At 39.7% G+C, this 23,699-nt stretch overlaps 1 protein-coding gene across 9 annotated transcripts in view; it reads left to right on the top strand.

Annotated features, from left to right (window-relative positions):
• LOC126354889 (general transcriptional corepressor trfA-like) overlaps nucleotides 1-23,147 on the top strand; it is a 104,450-nt gene extending 81,303 nt beyond the window's left edge. For all 9 annotated transcript variants that reach the window (XM_050004936.1, XM_050004937.1, XM_050004935.1 and 6 more), the window contains one exon: nucleotides 19,087-23,147. In XM_050004936.1, coding sequence (XP_049860893.1) covers nucleotides 19,087-22,692 — 3,606 coding nt within the window. In that variant the 3' untranslated portion in view covers nucleotides 22,693-23,147. The remainder of the gene's footprint in view (nucleotides 1-19,086) is intronic.
• The last annotated feature ends 552 nt before the right edge of the window (nucleotides 23,148-23,699 follow it).

A 23,699-nucleotide genomic window follows, 5' to 3' on the forward strand; every position in this document is an offset into this window, starting at 1 on the left:
AACTGAAAAGCTAACCTTAAAATTTGTAGAAATTACCTGCCCATCAGTGTAATACAAGAAGTAATGGGTTGGTGTATAAATTTGACGTGTCACCGTGAGTAAAAAGAGATGAAGCTTAAGTGCCTGAAGTGGAATAAATAGTTGAAGTTTTAAACTGAATAGGAATGTCAGCTGCAGCTAAAGGAAGAGGTGGAAACTGATTATATAGCCTCTGGCTTCAGTGAGATGGTATTATGCAGTCATTGTCAGTATTAAAGGGAATCATGAAGTTTACCTCCCAATTTTACAGCTTTACACAAATGTCTTTCTAATACTTTCATCTGTTTGAAGGTAAATAAAAAAAACTCGTATGGGTTGTAAGTAAGTCCTAACTCCTTGATCACTGAGGTCATCCTGATTCTTCATATGTCACCTTGCCTTATTTGAACTTGACTCACACTCTTGGTGGCTTTCTTGTTGATGTGGACCTACTATGCAGTGGTGACTTTGTTTCCATTTGCACTAGATTGATGGCTCTAAGAGAGCTCAGTGACAGTTTTGGGTGGACAGCTCTCAGAAAATTCCAAAAGTGAAGGAACTGAACTAACGATATCAGCTGCATCAGGACTTTGTGCGGAATCAGCAGCGAAGAGTGAAAGTGTGCGCTGGACTGGGACGTGAACCTGGAATATCCTGTTTATTAGGCAGTTGAGTTACCCACTGCAGCTTCCAGGAACTGTTTATTGCAAACATGCAGACTATCTCGGCTCACTCCGTGGTTGACTTGTGCTCCCACTGAGCACCACCTATCCGCATTCCCCGTCCATGAGAGTTGGCCAGGGAGTGTGCTGAGATAATCTGTGCTTTTGCTATAAACACTGAGGATGGGAAGTGCAGAGGTTGATGCAACTGCCTAGTAATCTGGAGATCCCAGCACATAGTTTCACTCATCACTGCTGATTCTGCACAAAGTCCTGATGCAGCTGATATCATTAGTTCTTTTCCTTTCCTTTTCCTGTCTCCTTTCCTTTCCTTTTCCTGTCTCCTTTCCTTTCCTTTTCCTGTCTCCTTTCCTTTCCTTTTCCTGTCTCCTTTCCTTTCCTTTTCCTGTCTCCTTTCCTTTCCTTTTCCTGTCTCCTTTCCTTTCCTTTTCCTGTCTCCTTTCCTTTCCTTTTCCTGTCTCCTTTCCTTTTCCTGTCTCCTTTCCTTTCCTTTCCTTTTCCTGTCTCCTTTCCTTTCCTTTCCTTTCCTTTTCCTGTCTCCTTTCCTTTCCTTTTCCTGTCTCCTTTCCTTTCCTTTCCTTTTCCTGTCTCCTTTCCTTTCCTTTCCTTTCCTTTCCTTTTCCTGTCTCCTTTCCTTTCCTTTCCTTTCCTTTTCCTGTCTCCTTTCCTTTCCTTTCCTTTCCTTTTCCTGTCTCCTTTCCTTTCCTTTCCTTTCCTTTTCCTGTCTCCTTTCCTTTCCCCCCTCTTTTATGTCATTTGTATTGTCTTTATTGTAGGGTGCTCTTGTAATTGTGTACTGAACGTGACAGTAAAAGTAGCAAAATAATGGTCTTTGTGCTTTATTGTTTGAAAAAATTACAGTTCATGCAAGCTGCTTATCAAAAACATGCAATTTTTTTACATTTATGCATTTTGCTTAATCTTATCTTTAAGGATATTCACTGCATGTTCATTCTTTTAGTTGGCTTTTATTAGGAAGTAGTTAATGCACTTAAAAAAGCAGAATAAATTATATTAATTGCAAGAAACAATATAAAAAGGAAGAATTGTTATATGGGACATAATAACTTTTTAATTACTGTAACTTCACTGTTGTGTTTGAACATACTTTGACAATATATTGTGATTGACAATGTGTCCAGTTTTGTCTTGTCATGTCATAAGCTCAAAGACGAAAAAATGAATAATGAAAAATAGGTTGTGTGCGTGTGCCGGTTGCCATGCGGGCGTGTGTGCGCGCGTAATAAGTTTGCAGCAGTTTCCAATCAAGTTACATTGCCTAAATTCATGGTTTTACAGATTTTTTCAACCTAAGGACATTACACACATCGTTGCCTGAGGCAGGATTTGAACTTGCGACCGTAGCAACAGTGCGGTTCCAGACTGAAGCGCCTAGAATCGCTCGGTCACAGCGGCCGGCTCTTCTTGTCACTTTATGTTCTACTTTAGTCTCAAGGCATAAGCATTGGAACAAGGAATGTTAGAATGTGGAACATTAACCCACAACTTTTTTTTTCATTTTTAGGTGTAAGTACTTAGTAGTTCATCAAGGGTGTCAACAGACAATTTACTCCTATAGTAGTCATAGGACATTCCTACCCTTTTTAGAATTTTGTACCTCAGTAGTAAAAGTGGAACAGTTGCAGGATCACTTTGTTTGTCTGTCTGTCTGCCCATGTGCTAAGAACCGTTTTTCACATAAACTGGTAGACATATCAACTTTAAATTTGTGTTGCATAATGAGGTCAATGGTGCCTTGGCAGTGTAAAAAATTTAACCTCCTATGTCCTTGCAATCAAAAGATACTTCTATTTACATGATGTATTTTGATATCTTGCCAGTATTAATATCATTAGTATGTAAAAATTGTTGAAATTCTTGATTCCTGAGAGATGAAATGTCTGTATACATTGTTCGGACCTCCTCGGATCACGAATCCTACTTGCACTTATCTAGACTTTTTATATTTGTTTTGTTTTTTCCTTTTAATTGAATATTTTGCCGTTGCAATGCGATGTACTTAAAAATAGAATCTGTTTTATGTAGTTGAACACAGTAAGATTTTCTTTCCTTTCTCTGGTGTTTATCCCGTAGAGTCTTGGATGATAGCAAATGTTTACAGTAATTATTAGTGAATCAATTCGTTTGTGGAAGAGAATGAAGACATAGAACTATGTAAGATGATTTTCTATAAAAAGTATTTGCAAACCTCTTCACTGATTTCTAGATCTAATATGTCAGAGCCCTTTGGTATGTAGCTACATACATACTTCATTTTGAAGAGACAGTGCTCCTCTTGGGCTGAGAAAGATGATGATGTTGGTTTTCTGGTTTTTTGATGAGAGTTACAAGTAGGGTCACCTAAATTGTGCTGTACAGATGACTTAGGATATACACCATAGTGGGTGAAATCTTTTTTTGAAAGCATATCATTATTAAAGAACTACTAAAGTGTTTTTAAAGGTACGTCTAAGAAGGTTGATATTTGATTTCTCAGTTACAATAAGAAAAATACGTGTTTCAATGTTTTTGGAAATTGAACCCTTGAAGGGGTGAAATAGGGATGAAAGTTTTTATGGAAATATTTCATTGTGCAAGCATTTTTGAAGCTAAATCCATGAAAATTTGTATTTGACTTCAGTGTTAGAAATAAAACATATGCATGTCATTGTTTTTGGAAATTCAATCTCTAAGGGGGTGAAACAGGGTTTGAAATCTTTAATGAGAATATTTCATTGCAAAAGCATTTTTAAACCTAAATCTTTGAAAATTGGTGTTTGGCTTCTTGGCTAAAGATGAAAAAATATCTTTTACTGTTTTTGTAGATTCAATCTCTAGGAGAATGAAGTAGTGTCAGACTAATACATTGTCACTCAGCCTAAACCGCTAAGGATGGAAACATGAAGTTTTGAGAGGGTGTGGATCTTACACTGTAGGCATAGTTTAAGAAGGGATTGTCTGAAATTGCATTCCTAAGGGGTTGAAATAAGGGACGAAAGGCTTTTTGAAACCATGTCACTATTAAGGGAATTTTGGAGCTAGAACTGTGAAAACTGGTATTTGGTTTCCCAGTCAGGATGTAGAAAATACATATCAGCATTTTTGGAGGTTCAACCTCTAAGGGGTTAAAATAGTGGGTGAGAGATTAAGTGATTTTGAAAGGCTTTATCCGTGACAATTGGTATTTCAGTTAATATGTAGAAATATTTGTTAGGGGATAAAAGTTGCCATGGAAATATCTCTACAAGAACGTAAAAGGTATGATTAGCAAAAACTTTAGACTCCAGCTACCAGAATATCTTTTTGGCCAGAAGTACATTCGGAAAAGACCGTGCATATATGACCATTATTACAGTGAAAAGCTTGAAAGGTGTTGCAGTATGTGAACAACATGAATATTCGATTAAATAAAGAGAAACAAAATCTCTGCAGGCTATACAGCTTATGCAAGCGAACAGTGGGTGCTAAGCTAGTCATTCTACATATAGTCGGATACAACATTCTTTACATAGACAATATAGCCTTCTCTCCGGTTTTCTCGGTGCTATTTATTAATAGTAAGCTTCCGGCTGTTCTTGAGAGTTGTTGTTTTCGTTTTATGCTCAATATTTCAACAACCAACCCATCTGTCGTCTTTAGATGCTGTGAATCTTGTCGTTAAGTGTGCTTACTGTCTGGACGCCAACCAGACTGGGTGTACATTGTTAGTGTCTCCTCCTTCTAACCACACTTTACTTTCAGACGTTGGTAATCCTATAATACAAATAAAAAAAATTAATCATCTGATTGTATGTCTTTAATTTAAAAGTTCTTTTCACACTCACCACTTGTTTATTCCCATATTATTTATTCCTTTGCCATTGTAACCAGAAAACGGTGTCATGCTATCTTATTATGCTACTAGTTATTTAATCGTATTAGCACGTCATAAAAGTTATTTTAGGGCTCATGTTAATGTCGTATATGTTACTTTAGTGGTCATATATTCGGCTGTTTCGTCCTCGTATCAGTGTGACATACTGAAAATAGAATGTACATAAAACTTGTCTTCTGCACTGTGGTGAATAAATACCTCAAGGATGACAGCAATTACAAACATTTCTGGGCAGTTCACAAACTCAACTGAATGGCCTGTTAACAAACCTGTAGTGAAATATCAGGGAACTGGCGAATGACGTTTTTGAATGTAGCAGGAAAATAATAGATTTCTGGACATGAGTTCTTAGTCCCCGCTACGAGTACTCAAGGTTTGTAAAGGGAATTTTGTTACACTCAGTATAGTTAACTCTGTCCTGGATCAACGATTGTCTAACTTAAGTTCTAAAATAAAAAAAAGACTCTTAATTTGATTGTAACTAACTGCATAAACCACATACAAAAGAGAAACACAAGCTACAACTCCGCATAGCATGTGGTCGTAATGTTGTGTGTGTCACTATGTAGCTTGTTGTGGCTACACATTAAAACATGTCACATAGTTGCTTGGCAGTGAAAAGAGAGATGGCTCTCCTTCCAGTGCTAAAAACGGTTTCAGTATTTTAACTCCATTTCACAGGCAGCAAAAAAGAAAGTACAATGTACCAAATGTAAACTGGTCAATGACTACAGTTTGCATTATAAACTTTTCAGTATATGCACAGTACTTAATTTCACAATATCAAAATAACTGTAAACAATATTTTAAAAGAGAGCCAATTCATTATCTGTCTGCAATATCAAACTATAAGGTTTGAAAGAAACAAAAATTTTTTATTGAGTAGTTTCCTCAGAAATTGGATGAGAAAGATTGCACAGCAGAGAACGTCCATAAATCCCAAAACAGTGGTTCTTAAATTTTTATGTGAAACAAGAGTTTTGTGGAAAAACTAAATACAGAGATAGAAGTAGTTTGCTTTCTTTACATAAAACTTAGATTAACTAAAGCTAGAACACATGCCGCGTGACTAGGGCCTCCCGTCGGGTAGACCATTCGCCTGGTGCAAGTCTTCGGCGACTTCATGTCGATGGGATGTGGTGGTGGTGGTGGTGGTGGTGATGATAACACAACACCCTGTCTCTGAACGGAGAAAATCTTCGACCCAGCTGGGAATTGAACCTGGGCTGTTAGGTTTGACAGTCAATTGCGCTGACTGCTCGGCTACCAGGGGCAGAAGGCATGGTGCACATTACTTTCATTGGCGTAGAATTTGAGCACGCCATGCCACTACCATGTACCTACTATGCCCCCCCTGTCATTTCACTTGTCAAGAGGCTCTGCCTATGGGACGGAATCTGTATGTGCCATCTTTCTGGGAATTGTTTGTTATCGGGTTTTAATTGTTTGTGAGCCACATCCTCCGAGGTGGAATGTTGGTACCAACCCAGCATTTTACTAAACGAACTTGGATAATTACCTTAAAACCTCACTCAGTCTGGCCGGTGTACCAGCCGACAGCTGTTAATCCACTGCACAGGTTCGATCAGGGTCTGGTTTACCTTTCTGTCTTGTAGACAAGCGCACTACTTGTTACGCTATGAGGGGGGCTTGAACATAGTAAGTCATTAGTAAGGTAAAACGACTGACTGAAATTCTCTGCTGCAAGTGCTCTTTCTATATTCTGGCTATTATTACTATATCATTCCGAGCAGTGTCAGTTCCATTTTAAAAATCATTTATTCCGGTTCATAATCAGTATTAAAAAAAAGGGTTTGCTTGATATGTTTTGACAGCTTAACTCCATTCTCATACCTTGATTTCTTTTCCCTTGTGCTGTTTCAAATATATAAATTCACAATTTAATGCAAATGAAAAGTGTTTGGTGATTTACTTGGAATATACTGTGTTAAGGGACATACACCTCAGTTGTTCATAAACAGTCACTTTAACCTCATGACTTTATGATCCTAAATAGTGTGAACTGCAGCAAGTTGGTCAGGATGTTGCGCCTCTTCTCTAATAGGTTTCTCATTCTGCATTTAGCCACATGTGTTGTTGACTCTGCAGGATGGGTGAACATGTACAAGAAACAGTAGATGTAGATATGCTTGAAAAATAACATTATCAATGTACACTGTCGAATCGCATTAATGTGACCACATACCTAAAACCTGAATAATCACCTTTCACACTGCAGACGGCTGTGAGAAATGTAGGGAGTGTGCCGGTGAGGTTAAGGAAGATACCAGTGTAGGTTAAAGAAGATACCAACATGGATGTGGAACCATGATGAATCTAGTCCCGTGGCCAGCTGTGATATATTTCTCAGTTGAGGATCCACGATTCGAACAGCTTGATTGAGGTGATCCCACAGATTACTGATCGGGTTTAAATCCAAGCAATTTGATGGCCAGGAGAGTGGAGTAAACTCATCCTGGTGCTCTTCGAACCATTCAAATACACTGCGAACTGTGTGACAGGTTGCACTGTCTTGCTGATGGATGCCACCATGCCGAAGAAAAAGAAATTGCATATAGTGGCTGACATGGTTTCCAAGGATAGGTGTATACTTGTGTTGAACCATTGTGCCTTCCAGAATGATAAGATCATCCAGGGAATACTTCAAGAATGTTCTCTGGACCATAACACTCCCTCCTCTAGTTTCAACAATTGTTGCAAGCTGTTTTCTTTCAGATGTTTTATTCCATACACGCATAGAATGTGATTCATCTGAAAAGACCACCTGTCGTCACTTAGTAGACACAGTTATGGTATTGGTTTGCAAATTCCAGCGTTCATCATGGGTGAACGGCAGTCAGCATGGGTGCACGAACCAGGTGCCTGCTGTGTAGACACATGCATACCAAAGTGCGCTGAATGGTCATTGATAGCCCCCTTGGTTCGTCTGAGCAGTCAGTTGTTCAGCAGTTGCCCATCCATTCGCCTGTACACATCTCCAGAGCCGTTGTTCATCTCAGTCGTGTATGGTCAGTGGTGCATCACATTTGCCTCACTGCCAGTTTTGGACTGTCCCATTTTGCCATGCACAGTATACTTTAACCACAGTGGCATGCTAACAGTTTTCAAAGTTAGCCATTTTGGAAATGCTTCCACCTTTGGTCTGAAACCCAATGATCATGCCCTTTTAGACATTAGATAAATCACTCTATTTCCGCGTTACGACAATGACTGCACTGTTTTCTCGTCCCTGTGGCCCGCTTTATATATCCTCCACTGCTAGTCCTGCCTCCTGCCGTCTTTGCATGTTGACGTCAAAAATGCAGGCAGTGATTATAGTAATTTGACTGGATCATGTTTATCCAGTGTCAGCTACAAATCCACTTATCTTAAATGTTTCTCATCTCGGTAATTTAGTTTTCAGTTGATTTCTAAAATATTCATCAGTTACTATTGAGGCTTGCGATTCCAGATGTGGCCTTGATGACATTTTCTACAGAAAGATTGCTATATTCCAGAAGTAAATATAACTATTTCTCAAAGGAATAGTTCATACAGTTATTTGTAGGTGAATAGGCAGGGCAGGTGGTGGAGCGATATGTGATAGCAGCTGGGCAGTATACCATGTTATCTCCTGTATCTGTTTGTAGTGTACACTTCAGGAAGTGCAGTTCACATGTAGCATTTATTGACCCATTAATTTAGGTATGGTGAAGGTTTTTAACCATTGTAGTGTTTATTGTGAATAGTGCAGAGTGGAGACAACAGTTATTGTGTCTGCAAGTGATAAGGGTAGTTACCCTAGCATATTATTTTTCCTAGGGGAAGTAACAGGGCCCCAACGCATTTTTTTAAAGTCCTTGCCGGGGTTGCAAAAGTATCTGGGGTCTGAGAAGTATATTCACATCTTTAAGCATACTCTTGTGGCCGTGCCGCTCTCAAGCATTCTTGGGGCAAGTGCTGATGTTGATGTGGAGGTGTGGCTAATGGTTCTGTCACAGCTTTGCATTTAGTCGCTTGGCAGCACATGATGGCAGTAAGTTTGTGGAGCAACTCATCTACATGTTTTTGACCATTTTACTTTGATTCATATTTTTGTCTCATTATTCAGCAATGGGCAAAGAGTGTGTTTAGTGTTAACGTGCAGCAGGAATACAAGTTTTTGAAAATGTGTAATGGCAGTAACAATGAACATGTTTATTGTGACAATCTACTGGAAAATTTTCTGTTGCCCATGAAGGAAAGGGTGATATTAAAGGCCACATGAAAACAGCAAAACAGTTGAATGCTATTTATGCTACTGCTTCACCAAACACGAGATGTTTTAGAGCCAACAATGGGAACAACAGTGAACTGGAGTTCACTGCAAAAGAGGCTACATTTTCATATCACACTGCTACATGTGAAGCCTTTTCGGGGAAAGTACTGTCAAGTGCAAAATACAGCTGTATAAATAAAATTTAGTGTTTTACTAAAGTGTTAAGACTTTTAAGTATTTAAAAATATGTCCTAGTTTGGACCCAAAAAAGTGTGATAAGCCTACCTATGTGGCACTTATCACATTGTTGTTAGTCAGCAGAGTAGGCCGGTGTGGGACAGATATAGAGCGCCATAAAATATTCTGTCACTGCACAGACTGCATCATGCTAATGACTTCTAAATTGCGCACCATTTCAAACAGAATGTTGATTGACCTTGAGATACTCATATACTTCCATATTGAGAAAGGGGTCTTCTGTATAGAAGCATTTACTGTTGCTTCCTCATCAGCGATACTTGCTGGTCTGTGCCTTACTGTGAGACATCACAAACTAAGTAATAACACTTGAGCAGTTTAAGGACATTGCTGCTAGTGAAATTTCAAGTTGGCAACATCACAGAATAATTCAGTCATTGGTGCTGCTTTCATTGTTATATGAAAAGCAAATTTTGACAAAATTAAAGTGTTACATGGCTCTAATCAACAAACACACTCAAATAATAAAAAGAAATCGTCTTGTTGTGTATTACCATTTGTAACAAAACAAAAAATGTGTTTTTGAGTATGAGTTGTAGTCAAACTCAATGTTTTGTGTACAAGTATAAAATGGATAATAACCAAGACTTACTAGTATTGGGTTGTTTAGACCCAAACAGGACTACATGCTCAAGAATTTTACAATTGCTTGGATATGGGAACATAATCATTTCATTTATATCAAGAACTTGATAATAGAATTGTTGGGCATCATAATAGCTCTCATCAGAAGAAATTGAATTTTAGGTTGGTGCGGAGTTGATGCAGTAAACCAGAAAAAGAAAGCAGTTGTTAATGAGAGACATGTAAACTGGGGAGAGTTGTGATAATGTGAGAGACATTTATTAAAAGGCTAGAAAGAGAAGCAAAGGTGCTTCATATTGTCTTTTATGTAGAGAAGATGGGAAATATAATGGAAAAAAAAAGTAAGCAGCGTCATAAACACTGCACCTAAGACAAGATAAGCATGTTCTTATCAGTTGTAGACAAAAGCACTTAAACAAAGCTTGAAAGAAATAGTGGATGCTGAAGTATCCAGTTGCTTTTTGTTTTGACATATATCACAATTATAACACACATTTGCAAACTCTGTATGACAAAAAATGCAACCTTTTGGCAGCTGAAGTGGTGCTACTGCTCAAAGTGGCTAGCCTGTAGTAACAGAAGAATGGCATGATACAAATGGAGAACTTGTTATTTTTAATGCAGTTACCTCCATATTTCCTAGGCACTAAAAGTTGTTGTGACTTCCAGTATGAATAGGAAAATGTGATTAAAGTAAATAGCCCATCTCCTGTTAATGTCGGTCTATAATAATAAAATGTTAGCGCATTGTAATCCATATGCTGCACAGTGACAGAGTTGTAATCCTATTGTTGAAAATCATTTAAGACAAGAAATGAATCGTAACCAGAAGAAGAAATTATTATGATTATATCCGCATGCTTGGTGCATACTTTCTGATTCTTTGCACGGATTATAGTTCACTTCAAGAGTTTTTTTAGCAGCTTTCTGATTCATTTTAATAGTTCAAAATTAGACAAGATTTTTACATTCGGACATTTGGTGCTACTTCTTGTATACGCTTTTTTTGCCGTGTCCTTGCTTCTGTCTTGGGTGCACCTAATGTGCTTATCTTTCCTGCTTCTCAAATGTATATCTCTCTTCAAGAATGTAACACTTAGTCTCCACCATGTACACCTAAGAAGTTTTCTTATTATTTATGTGCTTTATCTACAGCTATCACATGTTCCATCACATTTACACAAAATCCTATTCCTGTCCACTTTCAGGCACCACTGCTTCATCATCAATTAACAGTATTGTGCTAACTTTCTGGCCTTGCCAAACAATAAGTCTTTTCATTCCCTATTCAAAGTACAAAAAAGACACTAGTGTTTACAATGAACATCAGTGTGTTAACGCTTTTCATGAATTCTTATATAAATATGAGAGTGCATACTATTAAAAATTGCTTTGAAGAAAGAGAGTGAGTTAGTTAGCAATCTCTCTCTGTTATGAGACCTTTACTGCCTAATAAAGGAAAACATTTTATTTCATTATAAATTGTAAAATACCTTTTGATATTTGCAAAAATAATATACATTTCTTTAGTTTTCCTGTATAACTTAACACTATGGTGAAACACTTTCTGGAGTGCCCTCCCTCAATCTCTCTATTGTAACTGAAATTTGTTACTCATTCTACAGTGTTACTGTCACACTCCTAACTGAGATCCATTAAGAGCTCTCATTGCCAGATGTGATGCTTTTGCAGAAATTGCCATGCTGTTCCACTTTGTAACCTCAAATAAAACCTGTTCATCATTCTGTCCTTCAACTTGAGGGAGACCAGACACAACAGATGCGTAAATGCTGTGAAAAAATATATGCCCCAAATGCAAATTAAAGTAAGTGTCAACGTGACACCCTATGAGAGTTACAAATTTAAGTAGCACTGCAACCATAAACTGATTGTTTCAACCACTGTGCTGTGTGTGTCTGTGGCAGATGTTAAAAATTGTATACAGGCAACTAACAACATGTCATGCGGCTGTCTACCAATACTGCATAATTCTGGTAGTTTGTCCCAATTAAAATTGTTGTAATATGTATAAGTGAAAATGGCCAACATTTTATGTTCTTTTACAAACAGTGACAGAGAACATTAAATAAATGTATCCTTATATATACTAAGATGGTATCTGTTCTTTCGGACTACGAATGTAGTGCATGACAATACATTGAGATTGTGGGTTTCGCGGGAGGCGTGCCAGAGATAAATCCCTGCAGTCGCGCTATCCTGTGTGTCCTCGGTAGCTCAGATCGATAGAGCGTCTGCTATGTAAGCAGGAGATATCTCGGGTTTGAGTCCCGATCGAGGCACGCATTTTCATCTATCCCCGTTAACGTATGTCAACGTCTGTAAGCAGGTAAGGGTGTTCATTTCATTGTAAATGTATCCTTCACTTAATCCCAACAGATGTTATTCTTTAGCACTCAAAAGAAACTTGACCACCTATCGACATTCCTTTTTACAAAATTAACTTACCTCAGTGCAATTATTACAAAAAGAGAAAAAAACCTTGTAATCCGCAGTATGAAATGGACAGAGAAAGGATATTGGATGGGATTAAACTACTACAGAAACTGACAGAGCAAACATATTTAATTTCTCTTTCTAATAACAACTGAAGTATTTTGTGGTCTTTCGGTTGTTTTGTAATAATTCATGATTACCGTACTTCAGAATGAAATAGAGCCTTGATCTTACAAAGTACTTAATAGACAGTAACTTTGTTTCCTCACAGCAGACCCTGCAACATCCATTAACTTCTATACAGTCGTAATGCCACGCTGATGCTCTTTAGTGTACCTCTCAAAGTTACTAGCTAATGCAATTCTACATTTTACCAAAAAATTGAACCACCCATCACTGATAATGATAAAACTACGAAAAGTAGTATTGTCTTGAAGTTTCTGAAATGGTTCCACAGTTTATTATGGTTATCTGACACAGTGCTATCATTGGTTAAAAAGATAGAACATGTTTCACATTTATGAAGTGTCACTATTTTCTCACAATATAGACACAAACATCTCACAGACTTTTCTTCTCTCAAGTCTACCAGTTTGGTTTCAAAAGGCAGTACTGGGATGCCGGGTTTCGCATAAGTGCAGTGTGAGGGAGATGTAATACTTTGTAGAGTCATAACATCTAAAATTGCCTTCCCTCAATCTACTCTTTCACAATTTCTATTGGCTGAGGGACTTAATAGCGTTGTTGAACAGAGCAGTGAATTGCTTTGGGGAAGGATTTGCTTCAGAAAAAATATTCTCTAATCCATCTTGGTTTACCTTCTTCATTAATAGATATTTGTCACATCCTAGTATGAGCTCGTTTACCATCCACTGCAGTGAAGATGCATTCATTTATCAATCTTTTTTTACATTTGATCTTTACCTTAATTGCAAATCTTCAGGGTTCACTCAATAGAACTGTTAAATACTCAGAATGACGTGTGATACAACAAGTCAAAAATCAAAAGTGTCAGAGTTCTCTCCCTCTCCCACTCCCCCCTCTCCCACTCCCCCCTCTCCCACTCCCCCCTCTCCCACTCCCCCCTCTCCCACTCCCCCCCTCTCCCACTCCCCCCCTCTCCCACTCCCCCCCTCTCCCACTCCCCCCTCTCCCACTCCCCCCTCTCCCACTCCCCCCCTCTCCCACTCCCCCCTCTCCCACTCCCCCCCTCTCCCACTCCCCCCTCTCCCACTCCCCCCCTCTCCCACTCCCCCCCTCTCCCACTCCCCCCCTCTCCCACTCCCCCCCTCTCCCACTCCCCCCCTCTCCCACTCCCCCCCTCTCCCACTCCCCCCCTCTCCCACTCCCCCCCTCTCCCACTCCCCCCTCTCCCACTCCCCCCTCTCCCACTCCCCCCTCTCCCACTCCCCCCTCTCCCACTCCCCCCCTCTCCCACTCCCCCCTCTCCCACTACCCCCTCTCCCACTACCCCCTCTCCCACTACCCCCTCTCCCACTACCCCCTCTCCCACTACCCCCTCTCCCACTACCCCCCTCTCCCACTACCCCCTCTCCCACTCCCCCCTCTCCCACTCCCCCCTCTCCCACTCCCCCCTCTCCCACTCCCCCCTCTCCCACTCCCCCCTCTCCCACTCCCCCCTCTCCCACTCCCCCCCTCTCCCACTCCCCCCCTCTCCCACTCCCCCCCCTCTCCCACTCTCCCACTCCCCCCTCTCCCACTCCCCCCTCTCCCACTCCCCCCTCTCCCACTCCCCCCTCTCCCACTCCCCCCTCTCCCACTCCCCCCTCTCCCACTCCCCCCTCTCCCACTCCCCCCTCTCCCACTCCCCCTCTCCCACTCCCCCCCTCTCCCCCCTCTCCCACTCCCCCCCTCTCCCACTCCCCCCCTCTCCCACTCCCCCCCTCTCCCACTCCCCCCCACTCCCCCCTCTCCCACTCACCCCCTCTCCCACTCACCCCCTCTCCCACTCACCCCCTCTCCCACTCCCCCCACTCCCCCCCCTCTCCCACTCCCCCCCTCTCCCACCCCCCCCTCTCCCACCCCCCCTCTCCCACGCCCCCCCTCTCCCACGCCCCCCCTCTCCCACGCCCCCCTCTCTCCCACTCAGCCCTCTCCCACGCCCCCCTCTCTCCCACTCCCACTCTGTCCTCTCCCTACACCTCTCTCCCACTCCCCCCTCCCTACCCCCTACCCCCTCTGCCTACCACCCCTCTGCCTACCACCCCTCTGCCTACCACCCCTCTGCCTACCACCCCTCTGCCTACCACCCCTCTGCCTACCACCCCTCTGCCTACCACCCCTCTCCCTACCACCCCTCTCCCTACCACCCCTCCCCCCCTCCCCCAAATCTCTCTCTCTCTCTCTCTCTCTCTCTCTCTCTCTCTCTCTCTCTCTCTCTCTCTCTCTCTCCCTCTCCCCCTCTCCTCCTCCCCCCTTCTCCCCTTCTCCTTTCCCTCCAGCCCATAAAAAATCTGTAGTGCAGACATAAAACTGCAAGGTAAAAGCACATAATAGCAGCTGTTAGTGTGTGTCTCACAAAGCGTACAGCACTGCCACCTTTTTCATTTTTGAGAATGGCCACAACTCAACAGCTTTCTTAGTCAACTTAGGTGCTAATCTGAAACTGCATTTACTAACACTCCCATACAGCAACACTGTGGCCTTCCAAGAACCTGGGCAAAACTGCCACTTTCCATTTCATGCAAAATATTGTATTACAAAAAATTATTTCTGACCCTATTCAAGAAGTGAGGAGAGTCCTAAAAGAAACAAATCTTTTCTTTCTTGTAAGTCACAAAAGCCGCCGCCACCCCCCCCCCCCCCCCACACACACACACACACACACACACACACACACACAAAATCCTCCAGTCAATGAAATTTACTCTTGGTCTTTTGAGAGTAATAACAATGTCTCTTAACTTACATACTATTAAAAAAATATTTTACTGAGTACATCAGCCAGCACACATTTAGTACAAAAAAATGCGATAATGGTTGCTTAAATTTTGCAGACAAAACATTTATCATTACTGTTACAACAGTATTGGCAGCTTTTTGGGTCTGTGAATCACCAAAATCTCCAAACCCAGTGACAGTATGTGATGTTTCCATCACATGATAAATTTGACATTAATGTCATTTCGTCCAGACAGAGATTTACAAATTGTTCCCATTGAGAAAAGTGCTTCACCTTCTCTTTCGACAAATAGAAATTTTTTTCAGTAATACCACATTTTAGTTTTATACTTTTCACACATTTCTGTAAAGCTCTAATTGATGGAAGATGAAAATATTCTGTTAAATATTTTTATGCATCTGTACTGCTTCCTTTGTAAGATACTGAACCCAGCGATTGTCCTCTAGTATCTTCCTATCTTTAGTCAAATTTTCAGCATGTGACTTTCTTCTTGCAATTCTTCAGTGGTACATGTATCTACAACTTTGACACAAATGTAAAATCTCAGCAGTTTTGTATTTTGATTGCTTTTTCAGGTGATAAATAGTTACATTTACTTCAATTATTTCTTTCTCGCATGAACTAAGTCTCACACCTGAATCAAATAGTGCAGCCTCTTCATTGCAGTCTCCATTCAGAGCATTCACTGATTCACTCAATTACCTCCATCAGTTGCATTCACGGAGCACAATGCTTTTTCTATACTGGTAGTGTGTGTGTGTGTGTGTGTGTGTGTGTGTGTGTGTGTGTGTGTGTGTGTGTGTGTGTGTGTGTGTGACATAGCAGGGGTGGTTTGGAACATCAAGCAAAGTTGGCACTGTGTGCTGCACTAATTTCTTCTTGTCTGCATTCATCAATTGGCATGCCTCAGAATGGAGAGCTCAGTTCCTAACATTCTTGAACAGATACTGTGTATCCTTCAACATAATGTTGACCTTTCTCATATTTATAAGCCACTTCATGCTCCTGGGAATGAACATAAATGATTACTCGACGGGGGAAAAGCATGCATATTGGACTAAAAACATTTTTACACTATCTGTAAAATATTATAATTATCTCTTTAATTTATACCCAGATAATATAACCTAATCTAATCCAAAATGTTTCCTTGTTTTCATGAACTATTATGAAATGTTGATTTTATAAATTTTTCATCTTGAATGGCTGTGGTAATTACTTGCAGCTACGCCTTTCCTTACTCAAGTAGGTAACTGCAAAAATATACCAGTATGTATTAAACTAAGCAGCTCTTTTTGAAAAAATTGATCCCTTATCTGTAATTGGGAAACACACGCATCTGTAATTGGGAAACACACGCACATTTTTATACAGTAGTAATATTAGGAAATGGTGGTTAAGATTTTGCAATGCTCATTAAGAGACACTTTTGAAGATACTATGAGTGAATTGACTTTCTAGTCAGTGTGTGCAAAGTGTGGTGAATCACGTGTTCCAACAATGCATATTAAACCTGTTTCTCCACTTAAAACCACTTTATGGGCAGCTATATTTCCCTGGTGAAAATAATATTCTTCTGCAATCGGGATTTGTATCACCTTTTGGTTGACTTGTCTGGGACCACCAGTTATGTTGTACTTTCTGCGAGAAGTCCCCTCTGTGTGCCACAAACTACAAGTGATAATGTTTCAGAAAATAAAATAGACGTCACCTTTTCTTAGTACAGGGCTTCCACACACTGCTTTGTTCACTGTTGCATATCTTGTTTGATGTGATGGTCCCATGTGACATCCACAGTAAAAAAATCTATGTAATAAAATTAGTTGGATTGTTTTTAGTCTAAACATTCCTGGGGAAATTTGTTTCCACAGTTACTTTTGGATTAATCTTCCTTGTCTTTTATAGTGACAGATATTTTGCATGTTTCATTGGAAGGTATTAAGTGCTTATGCAGTACACATATTGTGCATTTTATCAGCATTTCAGTCAATTGTTGTAGTTTTGGTATGTGGTTCATGCAAGCACTTTGAAGGGTATTGTCCATATTTGAAATTAATTCCCTATTCTGAACTGCAGAAAATGGGGAAGTAGGCTCCCGCCCCCCCCCTCCCCCCCCCCTCCCCCCCCCCTCCCCCCCCGGTAAACTTTCATCGACTTTTCATGAATTTCTGTGTGTAATCTATAATAAAACTTCCAGAAGAAGAATTTTAAGGTGGTGAGAGTTTTTAGTTTATCCGTGTAACACACAGCTTTAAACTGCTTCATAAACAAAACTATCCCAGAAACAAAGTTCTTCTGTAAACAGTGGTTGGAATGTTTAGACAGTTGTTAAATTCCTTGACGACAAAAATCCAGCTCTTGGTCATGGAACCCTTTAAGAACTGCTGAGTGAATGTGCCCCTCATTGAAAATCCTGTGATTTCTGCAAATCAGTTCTTAGATTGCCTGGACATTATTGCCTGTGTTAGATTTCCATGGCCTTCTTTCCTGGTCAGCATCACCCACTTCTGTGCAACCTTACCCAAATTGGCACTATTTCACTGCAGGTGCATGTGACAGTGCATTTGGTCCATGTACTGCCAGAATTTCATGACGAATCTGTGTGCAATTTAGACTATTTGCTGACAAGTAGTGTTCTGTTTTGCGTACTTAAGCTTTGGAGTATGTTTCTAGTTGCTGCACAATTTCACTCCCATACTGTAATGCATTTGTTATCTGTACTGTGCAGAACTGTCTCTGGAGGAAACCAAGAATATGCTTTCACTTTTCACAGGGCACCACTCTTTTTGTGCGATGATCTCAGTTTGGGACACGTGTAACTTACTTTCGAAGTCCCCTTTGATGAGGCCCTTTGCAATGATGATTTGATTTCGTTTAGTCACTACTGAATTATGTTGTGATTCAGTGTAGAGGAGCTGCACAGCACCTAAATATTGGTCCTCCCAATAGCTTTCGGCTAGTAATATATTTTCTTGCTCCTGCAATGTGGTGTACACTGCTGTTTGGAATCTCCAGCTTGCTACTACCATTTAATCCACTTTTATGCAGTTGGGGGAAGGTAATTGCATAAAATACTTTTGCAGCACAATGACCTTAAATTACTGTCCTTAATACAGTGACTTCCAGTTGCCAAATTTAGTTAAGAGGTGTGGCTTTGATATGTCCATACATGACACTAAAACATGAATGCCCATAAATGTCCCAGTCGATGGCATATACTGAATAAAATTAGAAATATCTAGAATAGTTATGTTTCCTGCTTACATGAAGAGCATTTACATTGAATGCTACAGCCCCTATGATAATTATTGCCACATTACTCATGAAAATATCATTATTTGGACAAAATTTACATGCCAAAACAATTACAAATTTCGGGTGTTTAGTTCAGATTTCAAAATTTTTCTGTTGACTGACATTGTTTGTGTTATGATGTCCATACCATGGAAAATAAGTTTCTGTTAGTGGGTGCACTTTGTTTACTTAATGTATCCTAGTAATTCAATGGATAAGTGGGGACTTCAAATCCAAAAGTCTGGGATTCTATCTCCATTCAGTCTTAGAACTTTTTTCTGTCACTCATCACCTCTGTCGATAACTTATCAACATGAAAAATACAGAGTTGTCCCATAGTTTGAAATCCACATTAAATTTTAGATCTCCTGAAGACAGATTTGGTCAGTCAATTCAAAAGTGATGTGAAGGCAGACCACGTTAAGTAACAACTTTTAATGCATTTGTAGTTAGTGTTTCACTATATGTTGTGGAATATGGGAGTTTCATTGCAGCAATAAATAGACAGGCCACTATATTACTTTGTAATGTCAAGACATATTGGATTTTTATACTTGCCTCACTCTTTGCAATTGTGCAGTTACCCATGTGTGTTACAACCATGTGTATTGTACAGACAACCAGAATTGCTGCTGCATTTGTCTTGTTTAGTCCTCTTTCCTTATAAATCTTTATTTTGTCTCGTTCTAAGAAATTGTTATAATAGAATTTCATGGTACCTCTGTCATTATTGTTGCAGGTGCTGTGGAATATTAGTTCAAGCATGCATTGTTATGAGACAAGATTTGGTGGGAAGTGTGCAGCTGAGGTAACATTACCATCAGCAAATCAGAAAAATAACCACTGTGAAGAACCTCGTAGCTGCCAGCCCAAACAGTTGGCTTCTTGTGAACAACCAACGGGAGAAACAGGACACCATCTGAGGTCTCGAAGCCATTTCTGGCCCCAGGCTGGTTTGGTCGCAACAACTGCTGAGGAAAAGGCTCCAGATTCAAGCTCACATCCGCAACCAGCAAGAACAACTAGGGATGCTGAAGAGACAGTGTCCCATCTGGCCACAGGTACACCTGCTCGTAAAAGAAAGCGTTTGACTGCTGAAGAAAAGCTAATTGAGGATAATAAAGCGTACTACAAGTTGGAAATGAAAAACAACAAACTTCGGTCAAGTGGTTACTTTGTCACAAGCAGAAGTTCTTTTGAAATGGGTCACGCTTTTGTCAAGGAGGCTGAAGTGTCGCCAGTGAACATTAGTAAACAATATTCTGGTTTGGTTAATTGTAGTGGTGGTCATAAAAATAATTATGATCAGAAAAACTTTGATCATAAAAACATTGAACAAAAAATTTCCAGTGAATGTGTTACTAAGGACAATCAGGGAGACGAATCAGAAAGGTGCAGGCTACGAAGTTGTCGAAAACCTGAGAGTGATTGCAGTAACAATCTTGATAATATTGAGAATAACATTAATCATAATGAGTCTGGTGTCATTGATAATGATCAAGGCAAGAGTAGTTCATGTGAAACTAAAAATAACAACCTGCATAAAAATAGCATTGATAACAAGAGTACCATCCGCAAGACTATAGATGGTGAGAAAGAAACAGATTCCCAGTGTTTCACTGTGAATGAGTGTAAGGAAACTGAAGAGAAGAATGACAACTCTAACAAGCAAGCCAGCTGTGAGTCTGAGGAACAGCGGGAATCGAAGACTGAAAGTTCTGGGAGTGGTCCAAGCCGAACAAGGATTCGGCTTTCAGAACTTTCCCTGCTGAGCAATGAAGCAGAGAATTTCATGTTTGGAGAGCCAGTGAAAAAGGTTTCATCAGATGAATCTTCAGATGATGAATGTGTTGCACTTAAACTGAAAATTGTGAAGAAAAGTAACAATGGTGACGCAAAAGCAAAGTGGAAAGCAAAAAGAGCTGTTGGTCGCAAAAAGGGACGTCGCATATACAGAAAAGTACACAGAAAAGTGAAAGTAACAACCAGAAAATCAAAAAATGGTATTACTTCTCGTGGTAGGAAACGGCGCTTGGCTAGTGTGCATCAGTTTGATGACAGTTCTTTGGGATCAGCAGATGCATGCAGTGTTGGAAGTACTTCGGATGCAAATACACTTTCTGGGAGACACCGAAAGAGACGTACACATGCTGAAGCATTCATACATGACAATTTAGATTATTACAAGTTTGAAATACCTGGATCCAGGTTACGTTTCCAAGGTAGTGTGCTGCCTCAGATGAATATCAGCGAGACTCAGGGGTCAGAAACAGACAGTAACTATAATAAAAAGTCAAGTGAAAATAGTCACACATGTGATTCAAATAAAGAAAATAGCATAAATTCATCGGATAGTCAGTTGGTGCAATTTAATGTAAAATCTCTGGAAGCAATAAGGAAAGGATTAAATGATAAATTGAATTCTGAGAGTGAGTTAAAGAATACCCCTGAGGCAATCGTTGAAACAGGTGTTAAGAAAGAGGAGTCCAGTGACAAAAAGAATGGCAGTGAATTAGCTACAAAGGATCTGTCTCTTGATAGACTGCGATTTTCTTTTGAAGCTGCACCGCAGGGAGAGCCGTGGTACCAAACATATCAGAGACAAGATACTGGAAATGAGATTTATCTCTCATGTCCAATTGACACATCATTCTGGAAATCTTTTCTGCTTCCGTATGAAATGTCCCCAACTGAATTAGCAGCTGCTGCAGCAAGTAGTAACCTTCCTTCTTGCACCAGATCAATTGACGCACCAGTTTCTTTTAGAAAGAAGAAGAAAAGATTTGCACATTTGCTAGACAAGAAACCTAGAAAGTCTCCGCGCTGTCATGCTTCTACATTAGCTATACTGTCAAGTCTTATGCATTTCAGAAAACGTAAAGAGCCAGACAAGTTCAGAGAGGATACACCACCAGTGAAAGATGATGGCCCATCATCATCTGATGATGTTGTTAATGAAGATGTGCAAAACAAAGATGAGCGATCAAATACTTCATTTTTGGGAGAAATGTCAACTGTTGAAGGTCCGTCGGAACTGAAGAAAGATTTTAGTGAGCTTGCTCAGAATATTGATGAAATGCTGGAATCTTTTCCAGAAAGCAGTGGAAGCTGTATCAGTGCTTCTCCAAGAAATACAAATGACAACAGTGAAGTGAAATTAAGAACACCTCGATCTAGTCGTGTCATTTGTAAGAAACAGAGCAAATCTCAGAGAGAGAAATTTTCTAAGAAATTAAATCAGCTGCCTTTAAGAGAGTCAGATCTAATTGATATTGATCATTCTGTGTTGGCCAGTTTAGCAACAATGTCGAAAGATACCATAGACTGCATTCCAAAGGCTGAAACTTGTAGTAGAGGTGGTCCAACAGTGGATGTAGTTTCATTACTCAGTAACATTACTGACTGCCATTGTCCAGGTCCCCCTGTAAGTAGCAAGGATTGTCTCAGGTGTGGTGTAGACATATTTTGTCCAGCCATGAGAGAGAGGTCATGTAACAGTTCTGAATGTGGCGCCTCATCTACATGTGATACAATTGCGTATTCTGATGTTCCAGAAGGAAGACAGGGTATCCGTGGCAAGCGGAGAAAGAGGAAAAAGAATCGGACAGGGTGGCCTGTGGACAAACAAAAGTTTAGGAGGAAATTCTATTTGAGGTTTAAAAAGAGCAATGAAAATATCCCTGTGCAACACTCTGATAATGTTCACAAGCATGACGGGGAAGATTTGTGCAAGCCTACAGAATCTGAAGTTCCATTAGATGTCAGTATTAATGCAGGTTGTTCTGGTAGCTTAGGCATAGACACTGAAGTGCAAAAATATCCTGACAAAGCTGAAAAGATTGAAGTTCCAGAACCCTTGGAGAGGATAGAGGAGGACAGTATGCATAGCACATGTACCCCACTGGGTAACTCAGTTTCAAAGGGTGATTTAGTTAGTGCTGCTTTGGTCTCCAGTGAATCCAGCCAATCTGATAAAAAAACTGATAAAGATCCTTCAGAAAATGTTCCTGTTACGTATAATGTGAGGCATGAAAAACATAACAGACTTCTACGAACTGGTAGTTTAGACTCCAGCACTTGTTCAGAGCTAAAACCGTGTGTAAAAGTCAAAAGAATTCCTAATCTTGCTGAATATCAGATAGTACCTACAATTAAAATTGGTATATCTAACAGGCGGCTACGCAGTGCCTCTTCCTCATCGTTAACATATACTCCTGTTACAAAAATGGATTTTGTAGATGACAGTATCAAAGATGATACTGTTAATAACAGAAGATCGTGCCGGAAAAAGAGACCAAAATTTTCAGATAGTTGGGACACTTGGTTGACTCCTAATCGTAGATGATTTTGGAAACACGTAATTTCCATTTTGTGTTCATATCTTATTAAATTGTATAAAAGCTGTGTGTTGGAGACTGTTGTAATTCAGAGTCTTTTGTGTTTTGGTTTTTAAATGTCTTGACTGTGCTGATATATTTATAAATTGTACATAAAGAAAATTTATTTGTACATACTTAATATACATGGAAATTAATTTGTTGTCTTTTATATAATTTTTTAGTTGTATTTTATTGTGTGTGCTGCTGAGTTTTTTTTATCCATATGTGTCATGCAGATACTATATTTAAATTTTAATAGATACATATTTTAAGTGACTTCCATTGTTAATAAATTTCAGACACTGCATATTTCCAGATTGAAACAAAATTAAAAGCTGTATCAATCGTTGTGATAGATTGTGAAATATAGTATTGAGTATTGATATAACTTCAGATATTAAATTAAGATTTCTACAAGAAATAGTGATTTTTATTTATGTATGCATTTTGTTTCAGGGGTGGGAAACGAAAAGATTATTTTCTTGGGGGATGGGTGGCTGATTTGCTTCATTATCCAGTAAACTGAAATGAAAACTGTAATTCTGCCCTTATTTCAAGCAGATGTATTTACCTTTGTGAAATCTGTTTAAAATGGTGTACAGCATTTACAGGGTAATGGTATTTCCTTGGGAAGCCAATTGGACAAAGTTGATTTTAATACATCTGTATGGATGACAGCTAGACATGATTATTCTGTTTGGATACATGAATTACTGCATTTAATAGCTTATTTATTTCATATTTTAGTGTATAAAGTACAAAGCTTCATTTTCAGAGAGAGATTTAATTCATTCGGATGTCCCATTAAATATGATTTGCGATACATTTTTATGTCTGTTTACCTCTGAACAGATTTGTTTATTTTAAGAAATAATTGTATACTGAAATGTTCTTTAGTTTTCTGCAGTTTCTTCCTTAAAACCCATAGTGTTTCTTATCAGTACGAAATATCTTTCCAAGACACTCAACTGCT

Source organism: Schistocerca gregaria, chromosome 3, assembly GCF_023897955.1.
Source record: "Schistocerca gregaria isolate iqSchGreg1 chromosome 3, iqSchGreg1.2, whole genome shotgun sequence".
NCBI classification, from domain to species: domain Eukaryota; kingdom Metazoa; phylum Arthropoda; class Insecta; order Orthoptera; family Acrididae; genus Schistocerca; species Schistocerca gregaria.